The 25,251-nt window shown below is 38.9% G+C and overlaps 1 protein-coding gene across 1 annotated transcript in view; it reads right to left on the bottom strand.

The window, feature by feature from the left end:
- The window catches only part of LOC113956804 (transcription initiation factor TFIID subunit 4-like), a gene marked incomplete at its 5' end in the record, with an annotated part of 127,766 nt that overhangs the window by 35,493 nt on the left and 67,022 nt on the right, over window positions 1–25,251 (bottom strand). Inside the window, one exon of the mRNA XM_027663724.1 lies at window positions 9,347–9,469. Within this exon, the coding sequence (XP_027519525.1) occupies window positions 9,347–9,469 (123 nt within the window). The remainder of the gene's footprint in view (window positions 1–9,346; window positions 9,470–25,251) is intronic.

Raw genomic sequence — 25,251 nt, 5'->3', positions numbered from 1 at the left:
AAAACCCCTTTTTTCCTAGTCACTCACTAGAACAGAGTGTGTAACAAAAGGAACACCAAGACGAAGATCCCACTATCAGCTGGTTTAACTGTATTATTTCTTTGAAAGCAAAATACTGCCCGTAATATTCAAGATACGTTGGGAAACTTCATAAACCTGCATTTAACACACACTGATAGTCCCACAGACCTCCGTGGTCAAACAGTACAGGACTTTTCTGAAGCATGCAAGATGCTAATTTCTAGAAAAGAAAACTCTGGGTTACCTTAGGAAAAAAATAGAAAATAAAGTGGCTTCCTACATCAGAACCAGAGTAGGAAAGACAAGGAGATTGACAGGAACACCGACGTACACAGCGCTCCAACAAAAGCTTATTGCATGTAATTAATGTTCTACACGAGGCACATTACTGACTTCAAACAAACCAACCACTCTGCTTAAAGTTAAGCATGTGCACAAGTCCTTGCAGGTTTGGAGCTCAAACTCTTTAACTTCTCATGAATGTGGCCAAACAGGACTCACTGTGCCATGGCTCTTCCAAGGGAAGGATGTGCAGTGCACGCTGCTCACGCCTCTTGGGAACAGTTTTTAACAAAGCTGAGAGGCTCATTTCAGCTCAAAGTTTAAATATTTGAGTCCCACTTTCAATTTTATCATTGGCAAATTTTAGCCAGATTGTGAAGGAGGAATGTGGGCAGCAGGAGATTGGTCAGAGCATGTGAAAGAAGTGTGAGCTTCCATTTCCAACTGAAACAAGGGTTTGCTCAAAACACTCTTACAATTTAGAATAGATCACAGACATTAAAAATACATCATGTTCCTTGAACAGCAAAGTTGCTCACAATAAATTTGCCTGCACCACAAACTCTTGATATTGTGTCATTTCATGATGACATTATTCATGAAACCTGTAGTAGGGACCTGGCTCTACATTTTGTGCACATGTACATATAATATGCACACACGAAACACTCACAAACTGATAAAGGAGACATTCTGACCTACATTAAAATCTTGGAAGACTTGCATATGGTAAAAGGAGGCCATGAAAGGTCTGTTTTCATTTTTCTTTCTTACACACTGAGCTTGTTTTCGATTGGGACTACTTAAGATGAAGGGATAATTTTTTAGTATACATAATAACACAGTAAGTTCTGAATGAAATGGTTATCTGTCAGGACTTTTTTTGCTGTTGGGTTTTTTTTTTCATTCAAGAACCTCTACTTTTTTATCAACAGGATTTTGTAAGAGCACATTTAACTGTAGCATAATGCACAGTGCTGGGAAGGTCCCTTTAGGGGACACACAGGTGGAGAGTGGTTTGGTTCTACAATGGACATCAGGTAAAATAATAATAAGTTCTGTTCAGTACTCCTAGGTAGAGTGTTTACATTAAAAGTTTGAAGTTCAAGACTGTCTGCCTAAAGGATCAAGGTAAACTAAAAATGTGACCCCAACTGTCACTGTCTGTATGATCAATACATCACTTGACTTCCTATCAAAGAATCGGGCTGAAAATATCCAAAAATGTGCATCTTAAAACATTTCAAGTTCTTTAGATTTTTCCCAAACCTCAGCTTCAGTAAAGAATTTCTTAGACAAAAAGGAAAAAAAAAATTCCACAAAATGTACCTGGCATTGAATGGGATGGAAGGGAGAAGGAAGTTAATCTTTCTGATGATTCCTCTGACTCTTCTAGGGAAGGATCACTTAAACAGGAAGCACTGCCACTTTAAGATACAGGTATAATTTTTTCCATGTATATGTTGAAAAGTTACACCCTGAAAATTTTCTGGTCAGGTTTTAAAAATTATTTTCAGTGACATCTAAAAAATGTCACAGCACCTTGGGCCTTACTCGCTAAAGTCAATGGGCAAACCCTCCAGACTTTCTCTTAGTCTTATCAGTTTTATTTAGCCAGAAGAAAGAAAAATTCTGTAATTATAAGTGTCAGAAAAACAAAGGCTGCAAAACAGATTTCATCCTTCAGTGTCTGAAAATCAGGAAGACAACCAGAGAAGAAAATGAAAACACAGAAAAACTCAACCCAAAACTAACCCCCCCCAAAAAAGAAGCTCCCACACCCTCTGTCCACACACATCCTCAAGGTAGTTGCCTATTGCAAGAGGAACACTACCTTCTCAGGAACAGCAGCAAACCTCCATTGGGACTGACAAATAATGGATGAACTATTAACTACTCCAAAGTCATGGTGCCAAGTTCTCATTTTCCATGCTAATAAGCTGCACACACTATATTTATAAAGTATCCATAAATTAAAGAGTTGTATTTAATAGGACCACATTGCTAAAATTATTTTCTTTTCAAAAGTGCAGTAATTTTTTTCTTTTGTAACCAAGAAGGAGGATTTCCATTAAAAAAAAAAAAAGAAAGAAAGAAAAAAAAGGAAGCAAAACACTCTTTAAGTGAGAATGCAGTAAGAAAGCCTTTGAAAAGCAGAGAAAGAAATGCTCTCATGGTCTCCTCCTGTGTGCTAGATCAACATCAGGCAGCCAGGTGGGATCAACTACCACTTCCATCTCCAAGTGAAGTAAAAATCAAATTTGTCTTGGCCAATAAGGAAAAATGATTAATATCACTGAACCTCTGTCAGAATATTTTGTGTTACACAGATCAAAGGAACATACACACACTATGCAAACCTGCTCTCCCAGTAAAAAAGAATGTTTTTCCTGGCACAGAGCCATTTGTTGTTTTCTTGCATTGCTGCCTCGCTTTTTCCTCCTGTCAACTGAGATCCCTGCACAAATGTTCTCCTGACTCACTGTCTGTATTCCTGACTGTTTGCAACAGGCACGGAAGTGTATTTCTACACATTCACTTCAAATTACAATTATTAATCATCAGTGTAAACATAGCATTAGCCATCATCTTTAATGCCTTCCTACTTTTTATTGCCAAGTCTGTAAGATGCATTAGAGTAATCTTTACAAGTCTTGTTTCACAAAATAAAATCAGAATTCTAAAAAAAAAGTCTGTGTTCATCATGGGCTAAAACACAGTTTGAAATTAAATTTCTAAAAATGAAATTTCATTGTTGGGGTAATTGGTTTTTAAAATGAAATCTGATTTATTTGAGAAAAATGTGTGCAGTTGGTAATTAGGATAACATCTATATAGTGTTTCAAAAGACTGATTTTCAAATAAGTATTAAAGTTTCTTGTGAACTATTTTAATATTTACACAGTTTTGAAAATAGGAAGCAAAACAAGCCACAGAAGTTAAAGCTAAACTTGAGATTTTCAAAGATTCATAAAGTAGTATGCATGTAATTCCATGGGAAAAAAAAAAGTAAGGACAGACTCCTTTCTTCTGTCTCCTTGAAAATCCAAACCCATCAATTTAACTGACAGCTTTGGGATACCTCAAATGAAATCATAACTGTCAGCAGCAGTGACATCCTACACCAACACAGGTCTGAGAGAACCACTGCATTTTATCATGGCAGTGATACATGGAGCAAAGAGTGCTTGAAAAGGCAATGATACAATAAATCATAAAAATTCCTCCTGTTCTGCTCTCAGTCTACAGGCTTTAAAAGCACAAAAAGCAAACTTTAACTTCTTGAACCATAAATGCTTGCAAAAGGTGTTCTGGTCTATTGTATCTGCTTTCATATAACTCAAGATTAAGCAGTGTAAAGGATCTTTAGATTCCAGAGCTTTCTAAACATATCTTGACCATTTTAAACAAGAAATAATTTATCAAGAGCCAACTATACAGCATGGAGACTTGAGCTGTTGAACAAGTTGTTCCAAGCACCTTTGAAAGTGGATGCCATAAAATTAACTTTAGTGCCAGAAAGGTGAGGGAACAGCCTAAAGATTTGCTCAGAGAATGGCAATCCCACTGAGTGGTGTTTTTCCCCTAAATAAAAGACTATTCACTGGTTCTGGTTCTTTGGAATCTGTCAGAAGCAGTTATCCCTCATATATTGGTTGATGAATCACCTTCTAAATGTGTGTGATATTCGCTGAGGAGATACTTTGGGGAGAAGCCAACGCACAACCCCCTGTAACACAGACTTCTGCAGGACACACTGTACATCTCTTTTTGTTTAAAAGGGCAAGAAAGGAAGGAAACCAAGCCAGGTTTTCCAAGACACAGCTCATGTCTGACCCATTCCAAAGAGCAAATTGCCCAGTATCCTGATTCTTCTTGATACTGTTAAAATATTGACAACCAACTTGAAGAAATAATTGCTGAAATGTCTGTGGATAACCCAAGATGAAATGAGAATGTCAGCTCTAATGGTGCAAACAAATAAGTCATGTTTAGCAATGGATAAGTAAAAAGAGACTGTCAAAGTCCAAAGTACTTTTCCCCAACTATGTCACAGTGCTTCTCAAACAGTCATGAATCCATCCTTACATTTTCACTTAGAAATCAGGAGTTACTAATGGCATAAAGACCTGATAGACAGGAGTATTAGGTAACTTCTCTTATGCCTGCATTGGGAGGCCTCTGGTATAACACAGATTTACAAGTCTTAAACCAGCACCTTAATCATGTTTTATACAAAACCTAAACATGAAAACAGCTTTAAAATACTCAAATTAAATCGTCTTAAAGATTAATTTAATTAAAAAATGTGGTGCCTCGTACCCGAAATACGCTTCCAAATCACTTCAGTAATTAGCTTTTCTCCACACAAAACATCACTGTTTTAACTGTAGTTTTGGGACTTTCCAGGTCTGCAAGAACATTATCCTTCTGGACTATTATAATGGCTGGAATATACTGGATGAACAAACACAGAGAGGATCAGATCTCCCTTGAGCACTGGCCCAACATATGGTCCTGCACATTTGAAAGATGGTGTTTGGGATAGTCTGCTGCATATTCTTAAGATGACTGCTCTTCTGCTGTGAGAAAGAGGGTTTTTTCTTATCCCTAAAATGACTGTCTTCAATAAGTGGTGATTCACTGAACTAGCCCTGAAGCTGCCTTTGGAAGCTCAGTATTCAAAAACCATCTGTGCCAGCAAGTACCAGGAGAGGGCTTTCACTTGATATTTAAACAAATTATACCCTCAGATATTTCAAACATATACTCTGTATTTATGTATTTTGGGGTACTAGCCATAGGTCTCAATGAAAAAGCAAATTATTATTACTATTATTAAATACAGCAAAATATTTGCATTTAAATTCTACACTTTAATTCCATAATAAAAAATTAGGGACTTGGAAATATGCAAATTCTGCATTCATGCCACCTTAGCACTACCCAGATATTTAACTTGTAAAAGCTACCTGACCCAATCTTGGGATGGTTAATCCTTTTCTTAAAGCTTTAACTCTCACAATTATGTGAAAATACCTATTTCATAAACAAAACCAAATTTGAATCCTAACTCTTAAAAGCCTTACAATTCAGGATAAAAACCATTGAAAATGTGACCTGGATAGGTCTGAAGTCAAACGAAAAGCAACTCAGGTAAACAAAAGCAACTCAAAACTTCCTATATTTAATCTGACATTAGAGGTGCCTAAGGATGCTCACTAAAGAGCTGAAGTGGTTGCTGTCTTGTACATTGTAACCTGTATATGTGACCCACTGCCCTCCCTCTGCCTCCACTGCAGGGGTACCATGTGTGTCCCTGCACATGGTTCAGGACTGTCAGATACCCAACTTGATAATCATGCATCCAATTCCAAGAAGCTGTAACTTTTTCCAAAAAATTTGGTCTACTGTTATTAAATAAATGGAAATTCCCTAAAAAATTCTGCAAATGCAATATTTTCAACTGCAAGGCAGAGAAGCTGAATCCTTCCAAAGGTATCTCGTTTCTCTTTACCTCTTCTCTTTTCCTCTTGATCTAAACCACATTATAATAATAAGCAGGCTGAATTACTGATGAGCTGCTGCTGCTACAGAGGCAGCTGTGTTTGCAGCAGATCATCTAAAATACCAGAAGACAAGAAAGGCACTAAAAAGGAAGCGAATGAAGTGCAGGTGATCTCACGTTTGCTGCCTCTGTCTTGCTGGAAGTTCCTTTCCAGCGCTCACTGGGCTCTGGGCCAAACTGCTTCAACAAGCTAAGCAGGAACTATTCACTTTTTATTGTTGTTAGGTTAGTCTTTTCCCTATTTATCACATGGAAATGGGTTAGCTCAGGGTATAACAAGAGCCAGAGCCAATCAAAGGGAAGAGGCAGGAATGCACTACCAGGGATTGGGATCGGGGTCACAGTCAGATTGGCTCAGGCTACTGACAGTCTGCAACTGGGCACACACGTGGTGGCAGTGCCATTTCAGAACATCCAGCTCCTGCTCATCCACTTTTCCAGAAAATATTTTTTCCCATTTTTTTGGAAAGGCATTTTTATATGGTGGTGGCATGTAGAAAAAAAAATAAAATTTTTAAAAAGCATGTAAAAATAATCTCACTCCAAAACTCCCCATTTTCCATGTCCCCAAGTAAAAGTAGTCAAAAAAAAGCTAGCTGTAGTAGTACAGAAGAGAAAAATGATGGGCCTGGTCTTATAATCCTCCCACCCAAAAAAAAAGTCTATTTAGCTATGGCTTGAAAACGAGTCAGGAAGTCCAAATGAGCACTGGCAATGTGAGACAGAAAACAAGTTTAAAGAAAACACTCTCGAACAAAGTGCTGGTGGAAAATATAGGCAATTATGAGTACAAGCTTTTCCACATTTATAAAAGCTGTAGAAGAGACTTCTCTCTATACAACAACCAGTACTTGAACACAGAAACACTAAGCTTTTCCATCAGCTTTTTGTCTTAAACAGAATATCCATCAGTAGCCCCTAAATTGACCTCCTGCTCAGATCAAAAGGGTATCATTAAAAAGATCCGATTTCCAAAGAGAAATTGTGAGCTGGTATTTCTGTTAAAACAAGAAGCTGGACTGAAACCCAACACTTCTCATTGAAAAATGGCCAATGCAACAAAGTAAAATATCAAACAAGAGTTAGTTCAGAAAGAGAGAAAAATGTACCACACCAGGGTGGGATGATTTGTAAATTATTTCTTTTTGCATCAGCATACGGGCAGTGTCTCAGCTGCAACAAAAGCAGACATGTAAGTAAAAAAAGATTAATGAGGAGATTAGCAACTTCAATTCAAAAACTGGCTATTTTGATTAAAAAAAAAAAAAGGCAGGCCAAGGAAGCTCTGGCCAAGTCAGACCTTGCTAGCAGAGATTATCAGTAGCAAGGGCTTTAAGCAGCTTAGAAATTGCTTAGAGAAATCAGTGTCATAGACCACAGTGGAGGTCAGAGATCTGAAGGTGGATGTCAGTACCACAGAACAGCCTCATAACAATGTTTATAGTCGCCAGAAATCCAAAGAAGAGATATCAGACAGTCTTAGACAAAATATACAACATTTCACTACCTTTTACAGCAAAACATCTTGGGGGAGTTGAGTTTATTTCTGCATAGCAGCCCTAAAATGAGCTCAGAAGAATACCAGAAAGGGAGTTTCTAGCAGCCAACTTGTGTGACAGCTTCTAACAGCACTTTAGGTCCTGTTCCCCAGAAAAGACATTGAATAATGCAGATACAGCATCCAAGACCTTGAAATCAGCTTGCAGCCAGGCATCTCTGTGAGCTGGCCAGGATGGTTAGAAGCTGGGAGAAACAGGATGGGAGCAATTCTGTCTGAACTGGCACACAATTCATGGCTCCAGGAAATCCATGTATCGGCAAAAACTCCAAGGATAATTTGCCAATTGAACAATACAGTTGTTTAGCAAAATTTGGGCTAGGTGAGCAGCAAAAGGAAGTAAAAATCTCCAGAAGCCTTTGAAATTCGCCACAGACCTTTATCTTTCCTTGAAGCATTGTACCAGGAGATAAGGAGCTTCTAGGGAGAGAGGGAAGCTGTTCATCAATAACCCATTCGGGCAGAGAGCTCTGAATAAAATGTTGCACTGAAGGTGACCACAATTTTGTCCATCAAACTGTAAAAGCTTACAAAAGGATCATTCTTTTTAAAAAGAGCCAATAGACAATAAAAATCAAATTCTGATACTTGGGAGAAAATATTCCCTTGGTCAAGTGAAGACAAGCAGGGAAGGTACACTTGGTAAAATCTGAAAGGATCCATGTATTATTAGAAGGTTCAAATTATTTTTAAATGAGTGACAGCCAAAGCTGTCACTGTCCAGTTGAGCTTCTAATAAAGCTTCTTCTGGCCTGTTGGTGTGAGATTTCTTGTAGGTGCATATGGAGAACAAAATTCTTTACCAAACATATGACAAGGAGGGAATAACAGGACAACACAAAACACAGGGAGGTCCCTTAGTCTGAAACTAATTTCACCAGAAACAGGAGCACCTCCTACATATTTGGAGTCCTAAGTCAAGTTTAGAATGTAAACAAGATCCACTTCTGTTCCTAGTTCAGCTAATTCCCTAGCACTAATCTTAGCACATGAAAAGAGAGAAGTCAGATAAAAGCTGTCCAAAATGGGAAACAAAAAGGCCTTTGGAAATGCCTGGCATTTCGACAGTCAAAAGTCTGAGCCAAAACTGTTAGTTTAGTTATTCAAAACAAAATGTTTGCCTTTTCCTTAGAACAGGCATATAATAGGGAGAATTCCTCTGACTCCACTGTGTAGGCAGAGCAGGAACAAAAGCACCCAACTGTATCTGTGCTGAGCAGCACAGGGCTCTTCCCAGCTACCCAAGGTCCTGCAGCCCTGTCACCACAGTTCTGCACCTTGGTTAACACACACCAGGCTTTGGATGACCTTGCATTCCACTGTGCAGTACAGCTACTGCTCCATCTGAGATAACAGGAGAATTGTGCTAACAAATCTGCTTCTACTTCTGAGCATGGTCTTCTCATTAAAATTTCATACAACCGAGCATGATCATAAACTTATCTTTGCAGGGGTGGGGGACAACCTGACATTCTGTAAGAAGTTTTGACACATATTTGTCACAAAGCCACACTTACTGGTATTACTACAAGCTCTTGGTTCCAACTGTGAGACTATAGTTATATTTTTCTGGATACTTCTTCACTCCCTACTCTTTTTTTTTTTTTCATTTTCCTTCAGATTATGCAGAGCAGAAAACAGGTACAAAGGCAGTGAGTAGTTTAAGACCTACACTTCCCATTCAAATATTTTAAAAATATTCTTTAATTATCTGCTGAAAGTTAATACTTGAAAATACAGCTAAGAGAAGATGGCATTTTAACTGTGGCAAGATAAACTGGACTCACGGTCCTTCTAATTGAGAAATGTGCCTTTTCAAGTTACACTGTTCACTGAAAACAACCGGATGAAGCAACTCTAGCTGTTCCTACGAGGTTAAGGAGTAATAATCTCTCTCACTCTATACAGGGACATACCTCCCCTCCTATGGAGAGCAGTCCAGGTGTATCCAGCTTCCGTTTCTTGCGGGGACCGATCGCTGCCAGTGCCGTGAGATTGGCATCCCTCTGCCTCATCTGTGCCAGTTCTTGTTGCTGCATCTGGTAGAAAGAGGAACAACTCACTTTAGTTTTTATTCTGTTGTCACTTCGAAATGTTCTTTTCAGACCTGTAAGCACAAGGCAGAAGTCACACATGACCAACCCCTGACAGCACCTTGCTGTTCCCAGCCACTGTTCCTAGAGGAATAACGAAGATACAGAAGTTCTCATGACTTTTCACAGGATTTCTGCTTCCAAATAACTCAACTGATTTTGGAAACTCCATCCTTCTCATTAAAAAGTGCCTTAGTAAGTACTACATACTAACTACACATCTCCAGTTTAATACTGACATGAAGAATGTAAATGCCCATTCAAATATTACGAAAAATTTTTTCATCTCATTATTTATTTTAAATGTTTCAAATACTCAATATTTTCTTTAAGAAAATCTAAATTAATAAAACACTTCTATCTAAACACTAGCTGAAGGTAATACTGACACAAAACCTCTACAACCCAAATTTACAGCTGCTTTCTGGGATTAAGCTTTAGGTACAAACACATTTGACTAGTTTGAAGCTAAGAACTAAATAACCTGCCAGCTGCACTATGTAACAAAGTAACATGCTACAGAAGATAAGAGAAAATATTCCAGCCAGCACAAGAGAGGCAAGATTATATCTGCACCATAAACTGTATAATCCTTTTGAGGAGTTAATCTAAGTGTCAGAGTCCCATGAACACTATTACTTTAATAAATATTCTGATCATCAATACTACACAAGAATAATTGATTAGGTAACGCAGTATATTATTTTAATTAGATAAAAGCATTCATAGCTCTCAGCAACAATTCTTATTAATTTCAACACTTTGGGTTTGCAAAACCCCTCAATAAATTGTGAGGAGGTGTTTGCTTTCTAATCCCACTGATGTCATACTTGTTCCTGCTTCAGCAGCAACACACAGATCACCACCTCAAGAAATTCAGTGGTGGTATTAAAACAATGTATGATACAGGCACAGTTCTTCATTAAAATAAAACTGAACTGACAAGCACAGATAGAAGTGTCTCAGCCATCACCTACATGTGACCTGCACATACAAGCAGAGCCTGAACGATCTTGGCCGATGTTAAAAGGAAAGGAGGTTTAAGCTAAAAAGTGCCAGTGTCGGGTATTTTTCTCCATTCATATCTCCCCACAAAAAGCAGGTCCACCTCCCATTAAGCACAGTTTTCAGATTTATTCATTTAGCAGTGCAACATACTTGTGACCAAGCATCATGAACAGCTTTGGTCACAGGCTCCCCAGGGAGGGCTTTCAACTCAGGCTGCCAGTGGAGGCCCAGCCCAGCCCAGGGATGCCAAGGCCAACACACGCCCAGAGCCTGAGGAGGGACTGCAGGGGAACCCAAGAGCACCTGAAGAGGAACTGCAGCCAGCAGGTCAGTGCATCAGGGCCCAAACCCCAACACAGTGCTCCAGGGTGGCCTCAGCAGGGCCCAGCACAGGAGACGGTCACTGCCCTGGTCACTATTTCTGACACAAGCCAGGATGCCCTTGGGCTTCTTGGCCACGTGGGCACACCCAGGCTCATGTTCAGCTGCTGTCAACCAACACCCCCAGGAGCTGTTCTGAGCTGCAGTCAGTGGCTATGTCCACATGGAGACTGGTGACAACTGGTGACCTCAGGGGTCAGGATTGGGACTGGCACATTTTCACATCTTTGTCGATGACGTGGACAGTGGGATCGATGCACCCTCTCCAGGTGTGCTGCCAGCACCCAGCTGTGTGGTGCAGTCACACGCTGCAGGGGAGGGATGCCATCCTGAAGGTCCCTGACAGGCCTGAGAGCTGGGCCCCTGCAAACGCCGTCAAGTTCAACACCAAGGGCAAGGTCCTGCATCTGGGTTGGGGCAATCCCAAGAAAAAAACACAGGCTGGGTGGAGAACAGGCTGAGGAGAAAGCCTTGGGGATGTTGGTGGATTAGAAGTTTGACACGACCCGGCTGTGTGCACTGGCAGCCCAGAAAGCCAACCCTGCCCTGGGCTCATCCCACAGCGTGGGTAGCAGGGAATTCTTTCCCTCTACGCCACTCTGGTGAGACCATCTGCAGTGCTGCCTCCAGCTCTGGGCCACCAACACAAGAAGGACATGGACTCACTGGAGCCAGTCCAGAGGAGGCCACCAGAGAGCTGGAGCCATGAGCAATGGCTGAGAGAACTGGGAAAGGCTGAGAGCCTGCAGGAGAGAAGGCTCTGGGGAGACCTCACTGTGGCCTTCCAGTACTTAAAGGGGTCTTACAAGAGAGCTGGAGAAGAACTTTTTACAAGGGCAAGTAGTGACAGACAAGGGGAAATGGCTTCAAACAGAGTGGATTTGGATTAGATACAAGGAAGAAATCCTTCCCTGTGAGGGTGGGGAGGCCATGGCACAGGTTGCCCAGAGAAGCTGTGGCTGCCCCAGCCCTGGAAGTGTCCAAGGCCAGGTTGGATGGGGCTTGGAGCAACCTGGGATAGTGGAAGGTGTCCCTGCCCATGGCAGGGAGTTGGATTAGATGATCTTTAAGGTTCTTTCCAACCCAAACCATTCTATGTTTTTACATTCTTCAGAAAAAGTGAATTTAGTAGTTAAAAGTTTGAAACCCTATTTTTTGCATTTTTATGCTATATATTCTGCAACTTCAGTTATTACCATAACTCCAGCTTAACATTATCTAAAAATACATATTGCATCTAGAGGAGAAAATAATTTTCTAAATACAAAAAAGAAACTCAGAAAAATATCTAAATAATAGTGCAAAGGTCCATACATACTTCTCTTTGCCAACTCATATTAGGTTTTTAGCTCAAATATCTTTGGCTCTCTTCCAGATTAAATGCCAGTTAGACAGACCTGCCCGCTTACCCTTTCAAGGTAGATAGCAACAGTGGTGAGCTCTAATCATTTACAAAGGTCATGATCGGAAGCCAGCCCGTAAGCAGTCATTTAAAATTCGATTGATCCCTATTTGTAGTCAGGGAAAGAAAATGGACATTTCAGCTGTATTGTAATTATGAGGCTTCAAGGCAACTGTAAATAGATGTGCAAATCCAGATACTGGCAAATACCTTAGAGAAGAAATTATTACTATAGTACAACATATATCCAGGAAAGGTTGAAGATAAAACTGCATATAAAAAAAGATCAATCATCTTTTTGCTAATTTGCCATGCTTGCCAGCCTATAAGGGTTATCACAATTATCAGAAGTCTGATGAATATTTAAGAGAGGGCCAAGTGGCTCAGAGTGATCTCAGAAGAAGTTGTCAAGCTTTGCAGAATAAGAAATTTTGCACTGGAGTAAGTATTCGTTTCCTGGGAGGTGCAGGTCAGAAATGCAGTCTAATAGATAACTGGTATCATGCAAAGGTTATATGAATATTATATGAATATCTTATCCAAAGGCACCATTTTCAAACCCACAGGAGCTAATACTTACTTGGCCCTCTGTACTACCTTTACTGCAAAATACCATGATTGTTTCAACATGGAATATATGCACAATGCCTTTTTTTTTTTTTTTGCACATGTAAAACATGCCTTTTCTCTAAATTCCCCATAGTGGGATAAATCCTGCCCTCCTTGAAACCTGCAGTGTCCAGTGCTGTTCTACCAAGAAAACATGCACAGCTTCAAGAGTCTGCAGAAGGGTTTGCACTCATATATTCCTCAGGTTCTTCGTCCTTTCTTTTTTAACCAGTGAGAAGAGCTGAAGATAGCTCTTGATATCATATACTAAGTTTTGACACATTCACAAGATTTTCCGCTACCTATAATTTCAGCACCTGACAAGAAACCCAAGAACAACAGCCAGAGCCAAAGGAGCTGGGCTCTCTTCCACCTCACTGGGTGAATACTGGTAAGACGTTTTTCTTCACCTCCCTGTGCCTCTCACCCCACATCACCCAGCTTGTCTATTCATGCTATCAGCTCTCCAGACAAGGATCCTCCTCTACTACGTGCCTCACTTATAATCAAGCCCCAGTGGGATGAATAGACACTACTTTAATACAAATAAGGAATATGCTGCCAGGTACAAAAGCTCCAGACAGAAGCACAATACAGTTTCTGGTACTGGTTTTACAGTACACACCATGGTAAACTGCAGCAGGAAAGAACCACCTTATGTAAACCTTCATGAATGCTGATCAAAACATTTCTGATACATCAAACACGTGCATCATCAGTGAGATCACAGCATCCTGATGCTTTATAAAATAAGGACTGAAGTGCTGAAATACTTGATAAATACTGTATTGCACAAATTCACATCAATCTTTTAAAAATTATCACTGGTGGGGTTTGGGGTTTTTTTTAAAGCTCACCCAAAGGCAGAGGATTGTAAAATTACATTTAAAAATAATCAAAAGAACTATGATCCTGATACTGGTTACCAACAGAGGCCTTCTTCTTGCAGTGGTTACTGTGCTCCAGTTGACTTAGGAGAACATCTCCGCACTGTTAACTGTGAATTTGTTTACAATAAAACATCTTTGCAATTTATGGATACTTATAGCAACACATTTGACAAGATTCCTGGGTGTTATTTAACATCCCAGAGCAGACTGACCATCACTGTTGGCTTCTTCATACCCCCATTCCAACTTTGTCTTCTCTCCAAGTCACATACTGTTTTTTCACAGCCTACATCAGATGACCTGCACCAGTCTCTTTCCTACTTATTATCTGTTTCTTCGTCAAAAAAATGATCCTCAATCGTAATTTTTGTTTAAAATAATAAAAAGAAGGCAGTATCTTGGCTTTGGTTGAAAAGAGAAGACACTGCACTTTGTCCTCTAATGCCAAATGCACAACTCTGCCCTGTGGAGGCTCTTCTCCCCAGTGTCCTCTGGAGCCACACTCTCTGTGTCACGTGGAAATGGCTTTGCAGCCAGTTTTGCACACCTGGTTCCACAGTAATCACCCTCTGAACTCTCAGGACTAAGAATAATGGGAATTAAATGCAGCCACTTGCAGTGTTCTAAAGTGACTCTTAAAAGCATCTGTAAAATTAAAGCTACTTAAGCTTCTTACTTTACACAATCAATCATATTTTAAAGTAACAAAGCAGACTCTTATTACAATATAGTTTATCTTCTAACTCAGACAGTTACTAATTTCTGGATATTTAAACAAATGAAACACCTGTTGCTACCTATACATCCTGATAAAATAATTTCCTGTTAATTAACATGATTTAGCAGAAATTAATCTAACTCACTACATCAACCAACAAGATGCAATCCTTTGATAGCTGCATTCATTCACACTCTCATTTTCATACTGGACTGCAGATGCAAAATCATTCTTTAACTTGCCTTCATCACAATTAATATGGATATACTTATCAATAACATATTAAAACTCCTGCCCTCTGGGAAGAAAGCAATGCTTCAATTCAGAACCACACTAATCAACAACAATAAACTTTTTTGAAAGTAAAAGTATTTACCTAAAACACAAATATTTCAATATATTATACAAGAAAAAATGTTTACAAATTAGATGCTGTTCCTTGCTCCTTATCCAATCCAAATGTATTTTTAGCATGCCATTTACCTACTGAGAGATATCTCCTTTGATGAAAAGTACAGCATAAGAAGGAAGCATCTTTGGACAATGAAATTTTCTTCTTTGTGATGGTAGCACAGCATTAAAACAACAGAAAGAACACTACTTCACTGCTTTCATAACTGAGGCTCTAAAATGTGAGTTTGTTTTCTTTTTCTTTACATCATTATTTGTTATGACACATTTAGGTATTTTAGAAAGAAGTGCCACAAGCCATATGCCACAAGGAAGACAGCCATATGTCTGTCGAAAGTATCAACACTACATCTTAAAATTTAGATTTAATAATTTCCAAAAACCAAGAATGCAACTTATTCATCAGGGAAAATGTAGGCAAATGGAAATTAGCTTTGTCTAAAGCAGAGATAGAGATGAAATATGGGCATAAGCTGTAGCTGCCAAGGACTGCACTAAGAGAAATCTCCTTCAATATGATCAGAAAGTGAGAGGACGACTGGAACTCTTAAAAATTCAAGTCTACATATAAATAACTTGAAAAATAAAAGGGAGAAGAGGGAGTGGCATCACATGAGAGAGAAAGGTCAAGGAGGTGTTTCTCTACCTACAGGCAGAATTCAGGGATGTTTTTTGGCCTAGAAGGAAAATAACCCAGTGACAGAGACACAGAGATGATTATAAAGATAAAGAAGAAAGAGCTTAAGGAAGAAGTCATGTATGTTTAAATACTGCCAATATAAGATTTGATAAGGGAATAGAAGCTGCATTGTAAAAGTTTCTGTAGTCACAGAGCCAACTCAGCCCACAAAGAACTAGATTTTGTCTACTTACAATTGCCAACATATTCAGAAATACCACCTAAGAAACGAGGACTGAGAAGAGGCCACCAGCACCACAGAAGCTACAAATAACTGCAGCCCAGAATGAAGGCAGGCAGCACTGAACCCCAGCAGAAAACTGGCAACGGAGGGTACTAAATGGCAGAAATGTTTGATGAAAGCAAGATCATATAAACAATGATTGAAGCACTGGTTTCTAGCCAATAGACATCAATGGAGATCCCTCCTAATTCTGTTTGCAATGGATGGCTTAATTCCTGATAACAGGGTCATATGCTGGGAAAAGCTTGTCTTAATTGATGGGTCTGCAACATGTATCTATCAGTCTCAGACAGTGATTACACCCCCCGGAAAAACATCTTTTTTGCTGAGGAGTGCCTGAAATGCGGAACCATTACACATGTCCTAAGATGCCCACAACAGAAGGTGCAATTAAAAAAATGAAACTCATTAAAAATGCTGGCAGTAACCTCAACAAGTCCAGGGCAATGATCAAGAAGGATTGGTGCATCAGTGAACTTTCAGAGAGCCTTAAGAAGTGCCTCGTGTCTGCAGATGCCCGTGCTGGGCTCCCCCCTCTCTCTGTGGCACTCGAAAGGTCAGCAGAGCTCCACAGCCACAGCTACTGCTGGGAAGAAACCGGTCCAAAGGAGCTGAAGTTTAGAAGAGGCACTGCAACAATGCAACACCAGAGGAGTTTTACCTGTGTAACAGCAAGCCTTACACTGAACACATTCTGTGAGACTTTTAAACATTCACAGCTCCGAAAAAAATCTGTCTCCTTTTCTTCAATACAGAGCTGGAGCTGCTTCTGCACAAGTGTCCTCTGACACCTCAGTAAAAGCTCCAGCCATGGCCTGCAATGGCCGTACATCTATTTGAACTAGATCAAGATTTTACTTTACTGCAAAAGGTGTTTGTCTTTTGGGTTTGCTATTGTTGGCTTTTCTCTTTTTTTCTTTCCCACACACTTTTCAAAGCATTCAAAAATGATTGCATAGTATTAGGAAAAAAACCACCCTGGGCAAAGACTAAGCTGGGAACGTTTCAGCCCCAAGATGACTGTTTCTCAAAATAATGAGCATCTCAGCACAGTTCTGGAATCTTAACTGGGGTACTTCGGACCAAGTGTCCTTCCTACAGTAGACATCTGTGTTTATTACATCTAATTTCATTATGTTTTAGAAGTTTACTCAAATTTTCCATTTAAACGTGCCCTATTTACTTTCAATGTGTCAGATTCTGACACGGAAAACGCCAGGGTGCATCCTGCCTTTCATTTTTATTTTTCCCTGAAAGAAAAAGCCTTAATAGTAATTTTCTCCAGTCATGGACATTACTTAGTTCAATGAGATTTTTAAAATAATTATCAGTAAAACTACTATTTTATCTCCTCACTACTCTAGACCACATACTGTCTGAACTGATTATATACCTATATATATGATACAGGATTAATTTTCTTGGAAGCATCCTTAATAGCTTACTCACAGCTTATAAAAACAATAAGTATGAAGAATTTTGAGATTTGATTTTAAAAAGTCTTGTAATTTTCTATCATACTCGGTTGCCTTTTTTGATTTTCCAAATACAATGCACTATTTTGGTTTAACTTAAACCCATTTATTTCTGCAACTGTCTAACCATCTCTTCAGCTACATATTCCAATCTAGAGTGACACAAGGTGTAAGAAATACTTTTAGGAAGATATCCCTCAAATACTTCTGAGTACAAGAACAAGAGTTCTACAACAATGGATTTTTTTTTGATCCTTCCAGTAACTTCAATCATTACATTTCTTCATTCCTCAAAATCTGTTGTTGGAGCTCCACTACATTTTGTTCGGTTTTGGTTATACTACTCCTCAAACAAAGAAGTTATCTCCAGTAGCACCAGTTCCAGCCTCTCCTATACTACTAAACTGAAGACACCCCTATTTTGAGCCTTGATGTTTGTTAGGTCCCATAATAGTGTTTGGCAGATTTGCCAAGCCAAATACAGACCATTTGAGCAAAGGGTTTCTGAGGCACAGACAACTGGGCAGGATCAGCATCACTAGAGCTGGCAGCTTATTGAAATGTCAGTAACTTACTTCTTGTGAGATCAGAAAAAATGCTGAAAACCTCCCCCCACCAAGATCTGTTATTTTATTATTATCAATCAATGTTATTTCTGAGCAAAGCAACAATGGACAATTACAAATCTTCACAAGCTGTTCTTCAAAGGAAACAACACATTCAGCACAAATATGATTGCGAGAATACGAGTCAAAAACCTTGATGGGATCCTCAAGCTCCTCAACTCAGGTGCATGCAACAGAACATCCTCACCACTGGGGCACTGCAGAGATTAAGATCTTTTCCCTTTGTTAATCTAAGTGGGGGTTTCCCATCCTCCCCAGATTCCCAGGATGTTCTCCCCCTTGAAGTGAGATACTGTGTGAGGACTCAAACTGATGCTTTAATGAAGATTAGGGAATATAAACTGCAGTGAAAGCCTGTGTGAAGGACAGTCATGTCTAGAGTTACAGACTAAGGTAATAACCAGCCATGGCTTTAGTTCGGGACATCTGACAAACACTGGGATAAGAGGAGCTAACTCAACTAAGAGAAGAGAGCTTTGTTTTTTTAAAATCATGCACTGGACAACATGAGGGCCAGATGAGCCTCCTGAGGAAGCCTCCCCTCAGTTCCCCACACCAGCAGCTGAGCCAGGGACTCCAGAGCTGCTGAGCTTGGCCTCAGGCTGGGACAGGAATCAACTGCTCTGGTTTTCAGGTGGTGAAGTACCCCCAAAATAAACATTTTTGAAAATACCCTTTAAAGAATCTTTCATGGTGTCTGAGTAATACAACAGCTATTTGGATGGTGAAAACTCTCCATGGCCACTGCAACTCTGTGTTAGTATCTGGGACTCTGAGCAGGAATTTTATCTGCAGAATCTTCTCTGTGCATCACGAGTGCCCATAGCAGAGCATGGCCCTTTTTTACTTTTATTTCTGTTCCATCTCTGGCACACCCTTGTAAACTGAAGTAATTAAGAACCAGTGCAGCAGAACTGTACCCAAAAGATGAAGTTCTTGGTTAGTCTGTCAATGGAGTCAGCTGCAGACTGAGGCACACGGGAAGAGCTCAGCTTCATGGAAGTGAAGAGCAACAGTATTTCAGACCATAAAATCTCAAGTCAGCCTGAAGCATTTTCTCAACTTTTTTTTCAAAATACGTATTTCTATTTTTTGGTAAAATTTCTATGGCTATATGCCATTAGCACAAGACTTCAGAATAGCAGAAATTTTAAGTGCATTTAAAATAGTAGTTAATCAGAAATTCTAGTAAGAGGCTTTAACTAGATTATTCCAAAAGAAAATGCCCAGATTTTGATACCAGTGCTCTAGCATTCTTACGGGAAATTTGCATCTTCAAACTGCCAGCCTCATTTGAGGAAATGAGGCAAATGCAGCAATCTACTAAAAATCATTTGGCTGTAATAAGTAATTTTAATCAAACAGTTAGAGAGAATGGCATTGGAGTTAATGTCTGAAGTGTCACAAACAGATGGGGAATGTGTAGTGTAGCGACTGGTTGTTCACTTTTAACGCAATATCCTTCTCTGCAGCCTGGATTGTGGTTTGATCAAGTCTAAGTGACATGACAAAAACAAATTTAATTTATTCTGAAACTATATTCAACTAAAGAACACACACTACAGCAAGTATGCTGCTCTGTTCAGAAGTGAGATTTGAGGCAGAGCAAAGCTCCAGGAACAAAAATAGCCACACACCCACCACCTTCTTCCCCTTAAAAGTTGTGGGGGCAGTGCTGGGGGTTCACTTGTGAAATGGAAGTTCCACTGGGGATGCAAAACAAGCTCGAAATTTAAATAATCTACATCTTTTCTATTTTAGATTTAACCATAGCAAAACCCTACTGCTCATTCCTCTTGCAGATCAAGGGAACAACACACCACAGTGTTGGGGACAAAATATTTCAAGCAATTTCTCAGGCGCTGACAAGCAGTAAATTAGGGAATCTTGTAAGTACAATACAGTAGTCTTCCCCTTCTATTGATCACATATAATTTACATCTTACAAAGATGTGAATTCTTGCATTCTCACTCCACAAGGAAAATCTCAATGATTTATTCATTTCAAATAAAAAATAGAAGGTAGATGAGAAGAATTACTTCACAGGCTGTAGCTTTCTCAGGGCACTAGTGCTAGGCTCTTCTTTCGCACTGCCCGAAGGGCCTTTGTGTGCAAGTCCCTCTAATTAACAAGGTGAATCATGCAGCAGTTCCCTAATTAGTGAACATGACAAGCCAATGGAAACAAGCAGACAGACCTGGCGTACAGATATGGTCAACAAAAGGCACAGCAACACACTATTAAAAAATGCCTATTTCATGTAAATAAAATAAAAAAGTAGGAGAACTACCATAATACTTAATTTTCCTTTTCATGTTTTATGCTTATTCCTCATTTATTGCAGATATAAATAACGACAGTAAATCAAGGTTTTCAGCTGCAAGTCACACCACCTCTCCAAAATCAAAGACTAGTTATCCTACGTGAATAAGCATCTGCTTAAGGGGCATTATTTGTTTTCTCTCTTGCTTTTCTGCTTTAAAGAACTGCAGCTACATTAAGCTTAGCACTTTAAGAATCCCTTAATTAATTCTATTCAAAATTATTTTTTCTTGAAGTCCTTTTTCACCAATAGATGAATGGAGTGCAATAGTTGCACTATTATTGCACTATAAAAAATGCCTACATTCCCAATATGTCATAATTTCTACCTTTTGTATAAGGATAAATAAATAATAAAAGTGAATAATCAAAGAATCAGATTTGCATTAAAAAGAAAATGAGATGATCTAAAATGTACCTCCTTACATTCATCTTTTCAAGTAAAATATTTTTAGTCTTTGGCTCTTCCTTCTGCTTTTCCCACAAACATTCTCCCCATCTCCAAAACAACACAGGGGGGTTAATTAATCTTCAATTTATTGCAAATTGAACCCTTGATTTAGATCTTTATGATCCTTCAATGCGTTACCAGTCTAAAATGTGTGTCACCATCAGTAGAATCTAATTCTTCACAAAAAGATTCCACTATATTCTTTGCTCTCTATTCCTCGGCTCATTATAATAAGTGAGGAGAACTCCAGATTATTCCCTCATTACAGGCTCCTCATCCTCACAAGCTTGAAAAAGAAATAAATTTGACTTTCCTGTTCGAATTGGGTAAAATTTCCTTATGTTCTAAATATTGTTTAATATTCAGATGTTCAAAATATTAATGTCTAAAAAACCCCGTACTTTTCTGACCAGTCCAGTTTTAAATATATGGGGTTAAAATACCAGCCCCAAAGTCATAATGGTTCTAAACACCTTTAGAGGTTCTTTTTTGGCGAATATTTAACAATGTTCTATTCTAGAACTGATTAACTGCTCCAAAGCAGTTTTAAATTCACGATAGACACTTCTCAGGGATCACAAGCAGAAGGCTGGAATCACTACAAGCTGTTTGCTGTGCTCATTTCCCCCTTCACAGTCCCAACATCCCTCAGATCCCACCCAACACACCCATTCCTGGGATGGTGAGGCACAGCTTTAAGTAGGGGCTGGAAGGATCCTCTTTTAACATGAAGGCAGGATGGGTAATCTGCTAACAACTGAACTATGATCTGCCATATGCACGCAGGAAGTGTTCAGCAAACAACCTGTCACAAATGTTTACTGTTCCTGGACCCACTCACCAACAGCCTGATCAAATGTACCACAAACTCAGGCACACGTTTATTATCAAAGACAGCTGTAATTAAACCTGAAACTACTGCAAGGAGAAAACACTGAAAACCTTTACGTTCTTATTTGCATCTTAAATAACCAAATCTAAGTGCGAAGGCTGGACATAAATGCTAAATATGCAAACCCGGAAATTAAAGCAAAATCACAAAATTTAGAGGTGATTTTCAAACAAATGGTATATACACGAACACGGGTTATTTTACATGTACAGTTACAAAAACATTTTGCATGTCAGTAAAAATACTAAATGCAGCTGATAACAATAAATCATAATTGTCCACAGGAGTTGTTTTGATATGAGATTATATCTAATACCAGAGGGACAAATTCTGTTTGTTTAGAATATTGCTACTGATGTCACTGGAGTTACTCCAGAGGTACAATGGTGTGACAGAAGAATTCAATTATAACATCTTAAATGTGAGGGACACACACACAAAAAGTGACAGGAGCAAAAACGCACTAAGAGGCACGAATAAAAATCCTCACCAGGTAACAGTCAGATCATTCTCACACTTATTGCCCAGCCCAGCACGTCCTCACATTCCTAAGGCAGACATCTCCTTATCCATCGGATCCAGGGCGTTTGTTTTTCATATTTCAGTACTTACAGAAATAATTTCCACACAGCTACATGGACAGATGAGCATTTTTTTAACTGAGGAATTATTTTTAAAGCCTGGGGGTATTTATGAAATGTACATTTATGAATTTTTTCCTTTTGTATAGCTGAGCAGATCACAGAAGTCACCACATACTGCAATGTTAACAGAAGCATCTGTTGACAAATTTAAGAAATATATGCATTTCAGATAACATAACAATGTACAAGATATTTAAATATGCATAATAATAGCTCTGTATCCAAAACATCAAATAAATATGGATTTATTACTGAGACCCAGCACCTTCTCCTGAGCACCATGACTGCACCCAAAACACACTGAAGTTTAGCTCTGTATAGTGAAGTAAATTTTATCTCTATGTAAATTACCAAGATTAAAACTTGACAAAACTGGGATAAACAACTGGTCTCAGAAAACTGTGCCAGCCTCTCATGACCTCAAGTTACCTTTCTCCTCTGAGAAGTGTCTGGTAAAATTCAGAGCATTGTTTGACTTCTGTACCCTAAAATAAGGTAAAAGTTTTCCATCTGAAACTTAATTAGAGACATTTATAGGGTTAGCTACTGTAGCTGCATAACTTTTAGATGTTCTCCATGCAACCTGGAGATCTGTAACACTCTCTTGTGGTCACCTAGATCACTAAAAAGGCAAAATAGCAAAAAGATGAAAACAACTTATATTCTTAGAGCGTGGAAAAAAAGCCATCCCATATTTTTGTTTCCTGACACACCCTAATACACAACAGATTCCCTGAACATATTGCTTAAGAAGGAAAGGCTGGCAAATGCTGATGACAGACCATTATTAAAAGAGAGAACAATTTTGTTGAATACTGAATTTACTGTTTCTCAAAACAGGAAGCTGAAAGCATTTTACTTAATTAATCAGCCGCATATACAGTGAAGCAATAATGTATATTCAATAACCTTCTTAATCATTACCTGTCCTAGTAAGGCATGGCAGATATCCTGTATATTCTACAGGTACCCTACCTGGGGAGCCCATCCCACTTGTCCAGAGCTGGCACATGTCCATTACAGACACAAAGCACTGGGCTGCCTTAAGACTAAGGGCTCCTCATGAAAACATGTATCAAATTTCTCCAGAATTTAAACACAGATTTTGAAAATAAATAGATAAAATTATCCTATTTCTCATAAAAATGTGCTCTCTTCTCCCCAGTTTCACCTCCAGTATGTTTCTAGTAGAGTGAACATTTTCCTCCTCTCCTGTTGTCCTGAGCACAATTAACACCTGAGTTTAGTTTTTATGCTCTAATTTCCCATTTTGTCTATTTGACACTTTCCTAAAGCTGACTTGGATTATCCAACACGTTTGCCAGATATGAGCTCTTCTTCCAGGATAGATTTTTTTTTTATTACTACTACTTTTTAGGAAATCAGTAGATTTTCAAGAACCTTACCATGAGAACATGGCTTTTGGGCACTAAGAGAAATCTTCAGAATCTACATGGTGTTATTTGTATTTCAAGAATATAAATGTCTGTTCTGAATATAAACAACTTGTGAAGGGAAGGGACACAGTGGTATAAGAAGCCTACTCTGTTCTTCGTGGCTGTGCAGAGTCAACAAACCCATGAACTGTAACTGCATCACACTGTTTTTCAATTTGCTTCATTTCAACCCCACCAGATACTGAGATACCAGTTTTGAGGAAGATGTAACACCTCAGTGTACAGACACTCATCAGCACAAATATATATAACACACCTTCCCATTTCAGAAAATCAGATATCTCAGACCATTTCCATAGAAAACTAGAAGTTAGCCACCAATTCAGCAACAATTTTTAACACTAAATGAAAACAAACCTCTTACAAATCATTACTCAACTGCCTAATAACATTAAAAATGCACTAATACCTTTCAAGTGTTTACATTTTAGAGATAATTACATCTACCTTTAATAAACACATACTTGAGGGAAAAACAACCATCCAGTCCTGCACTGTGAATGGCAATAATATGTTTTATTTATTTAAAAGACTGCTATTACTGAAAGGTAACTACTTTTGCAGGGTATGTCGAGCATCTCATTATTCAACTAAGATGATATAACTACTCTTTCACAGGCTGACACAGTATTTTTTAATGACAAGACTAAACTAAAAATAGGAAATAGATGCTAACACACCTTTCATGACCTCGGCATGTTACTGACTTGCCACCTGGTTTGTAGTTTAGAGAAGAGTATGCACATAACCTAGTTACAGTCAGAAATGTTGAGTATTTCATAAATCAAAGCAGACACTTTTTACCCTATTGTTAATGGCATTAAATCCTCCTTAAAAACTCTGCCACAATAAAGTACCTGAAAATGACAACAAAGCTCATGTTCACATTACTCCACAAAACATCCACACATGCCTAAGTACATAAACATTAATTGCCACATCCCAGCACAGACAGGAGATGCTGACGAGCCTTGTAGGAAAATTTTAGCATACTTTTACAGAGTAGATTTACAGAATCAGATTCTTTGCTTCTGATTTTACAATCTGCTAAATAAAATATTCTTCAAGAGATTTGTGAGAATTAAAGTCCTGTGTATCTTAATAAATTACTTGGAGATACACAAAAGTATCACATGCATATATTTCAACTCTCTCAAATATGGGCTGGCAAGGAAGTTTTAAATTACTCTTTTAAAAATTTTACTACTACATTCCAACTTCAGGTTTAACTGTGGTCCCATGAACTCTTTCATCTTCCACTAACAGGCTAGAATCAGATCCCAGATTTTACAAAAGGCAGCGTGTTCTACGAAATGTACACATTGCAAACAAGGTCCTGCCATTGTGAGATGACAGAACGTGGAAATATCCTCCCAGACTCGGGCCAGGAAGGGGCTGTGGGAGCTTGGGGAGGTGTCTGAGTGGGTCTCACACAAAGGACACCAGCACGGCTGTGGGAGGACTCTGTGAATGGGTCTCACACAAAGGACAAGAGGGTGGGCTGTGGGAGCTCAGGGA

The sequence above is a fragment of the Corapipo altera genome, unplaced genomic scaffold (genome assembly GCF_003945725.1).
Source record: "Corapipo altera isolate COAL_440 unplaced genomic scaffold, ASM394572v1 140b, whole genome shotgun sequence".
NCBI classification, from domain to species: domain Eukaryota; kingdom Metazoa; phylum Chordata; class Aves; order Passeriformes; family Pipridae; genus Corapipo; species Corapipo altera.
Note: the sequence above shows the minus strand (reverse complement) of the source record. Positions and strands in the feature narration are given on the sequence as shown.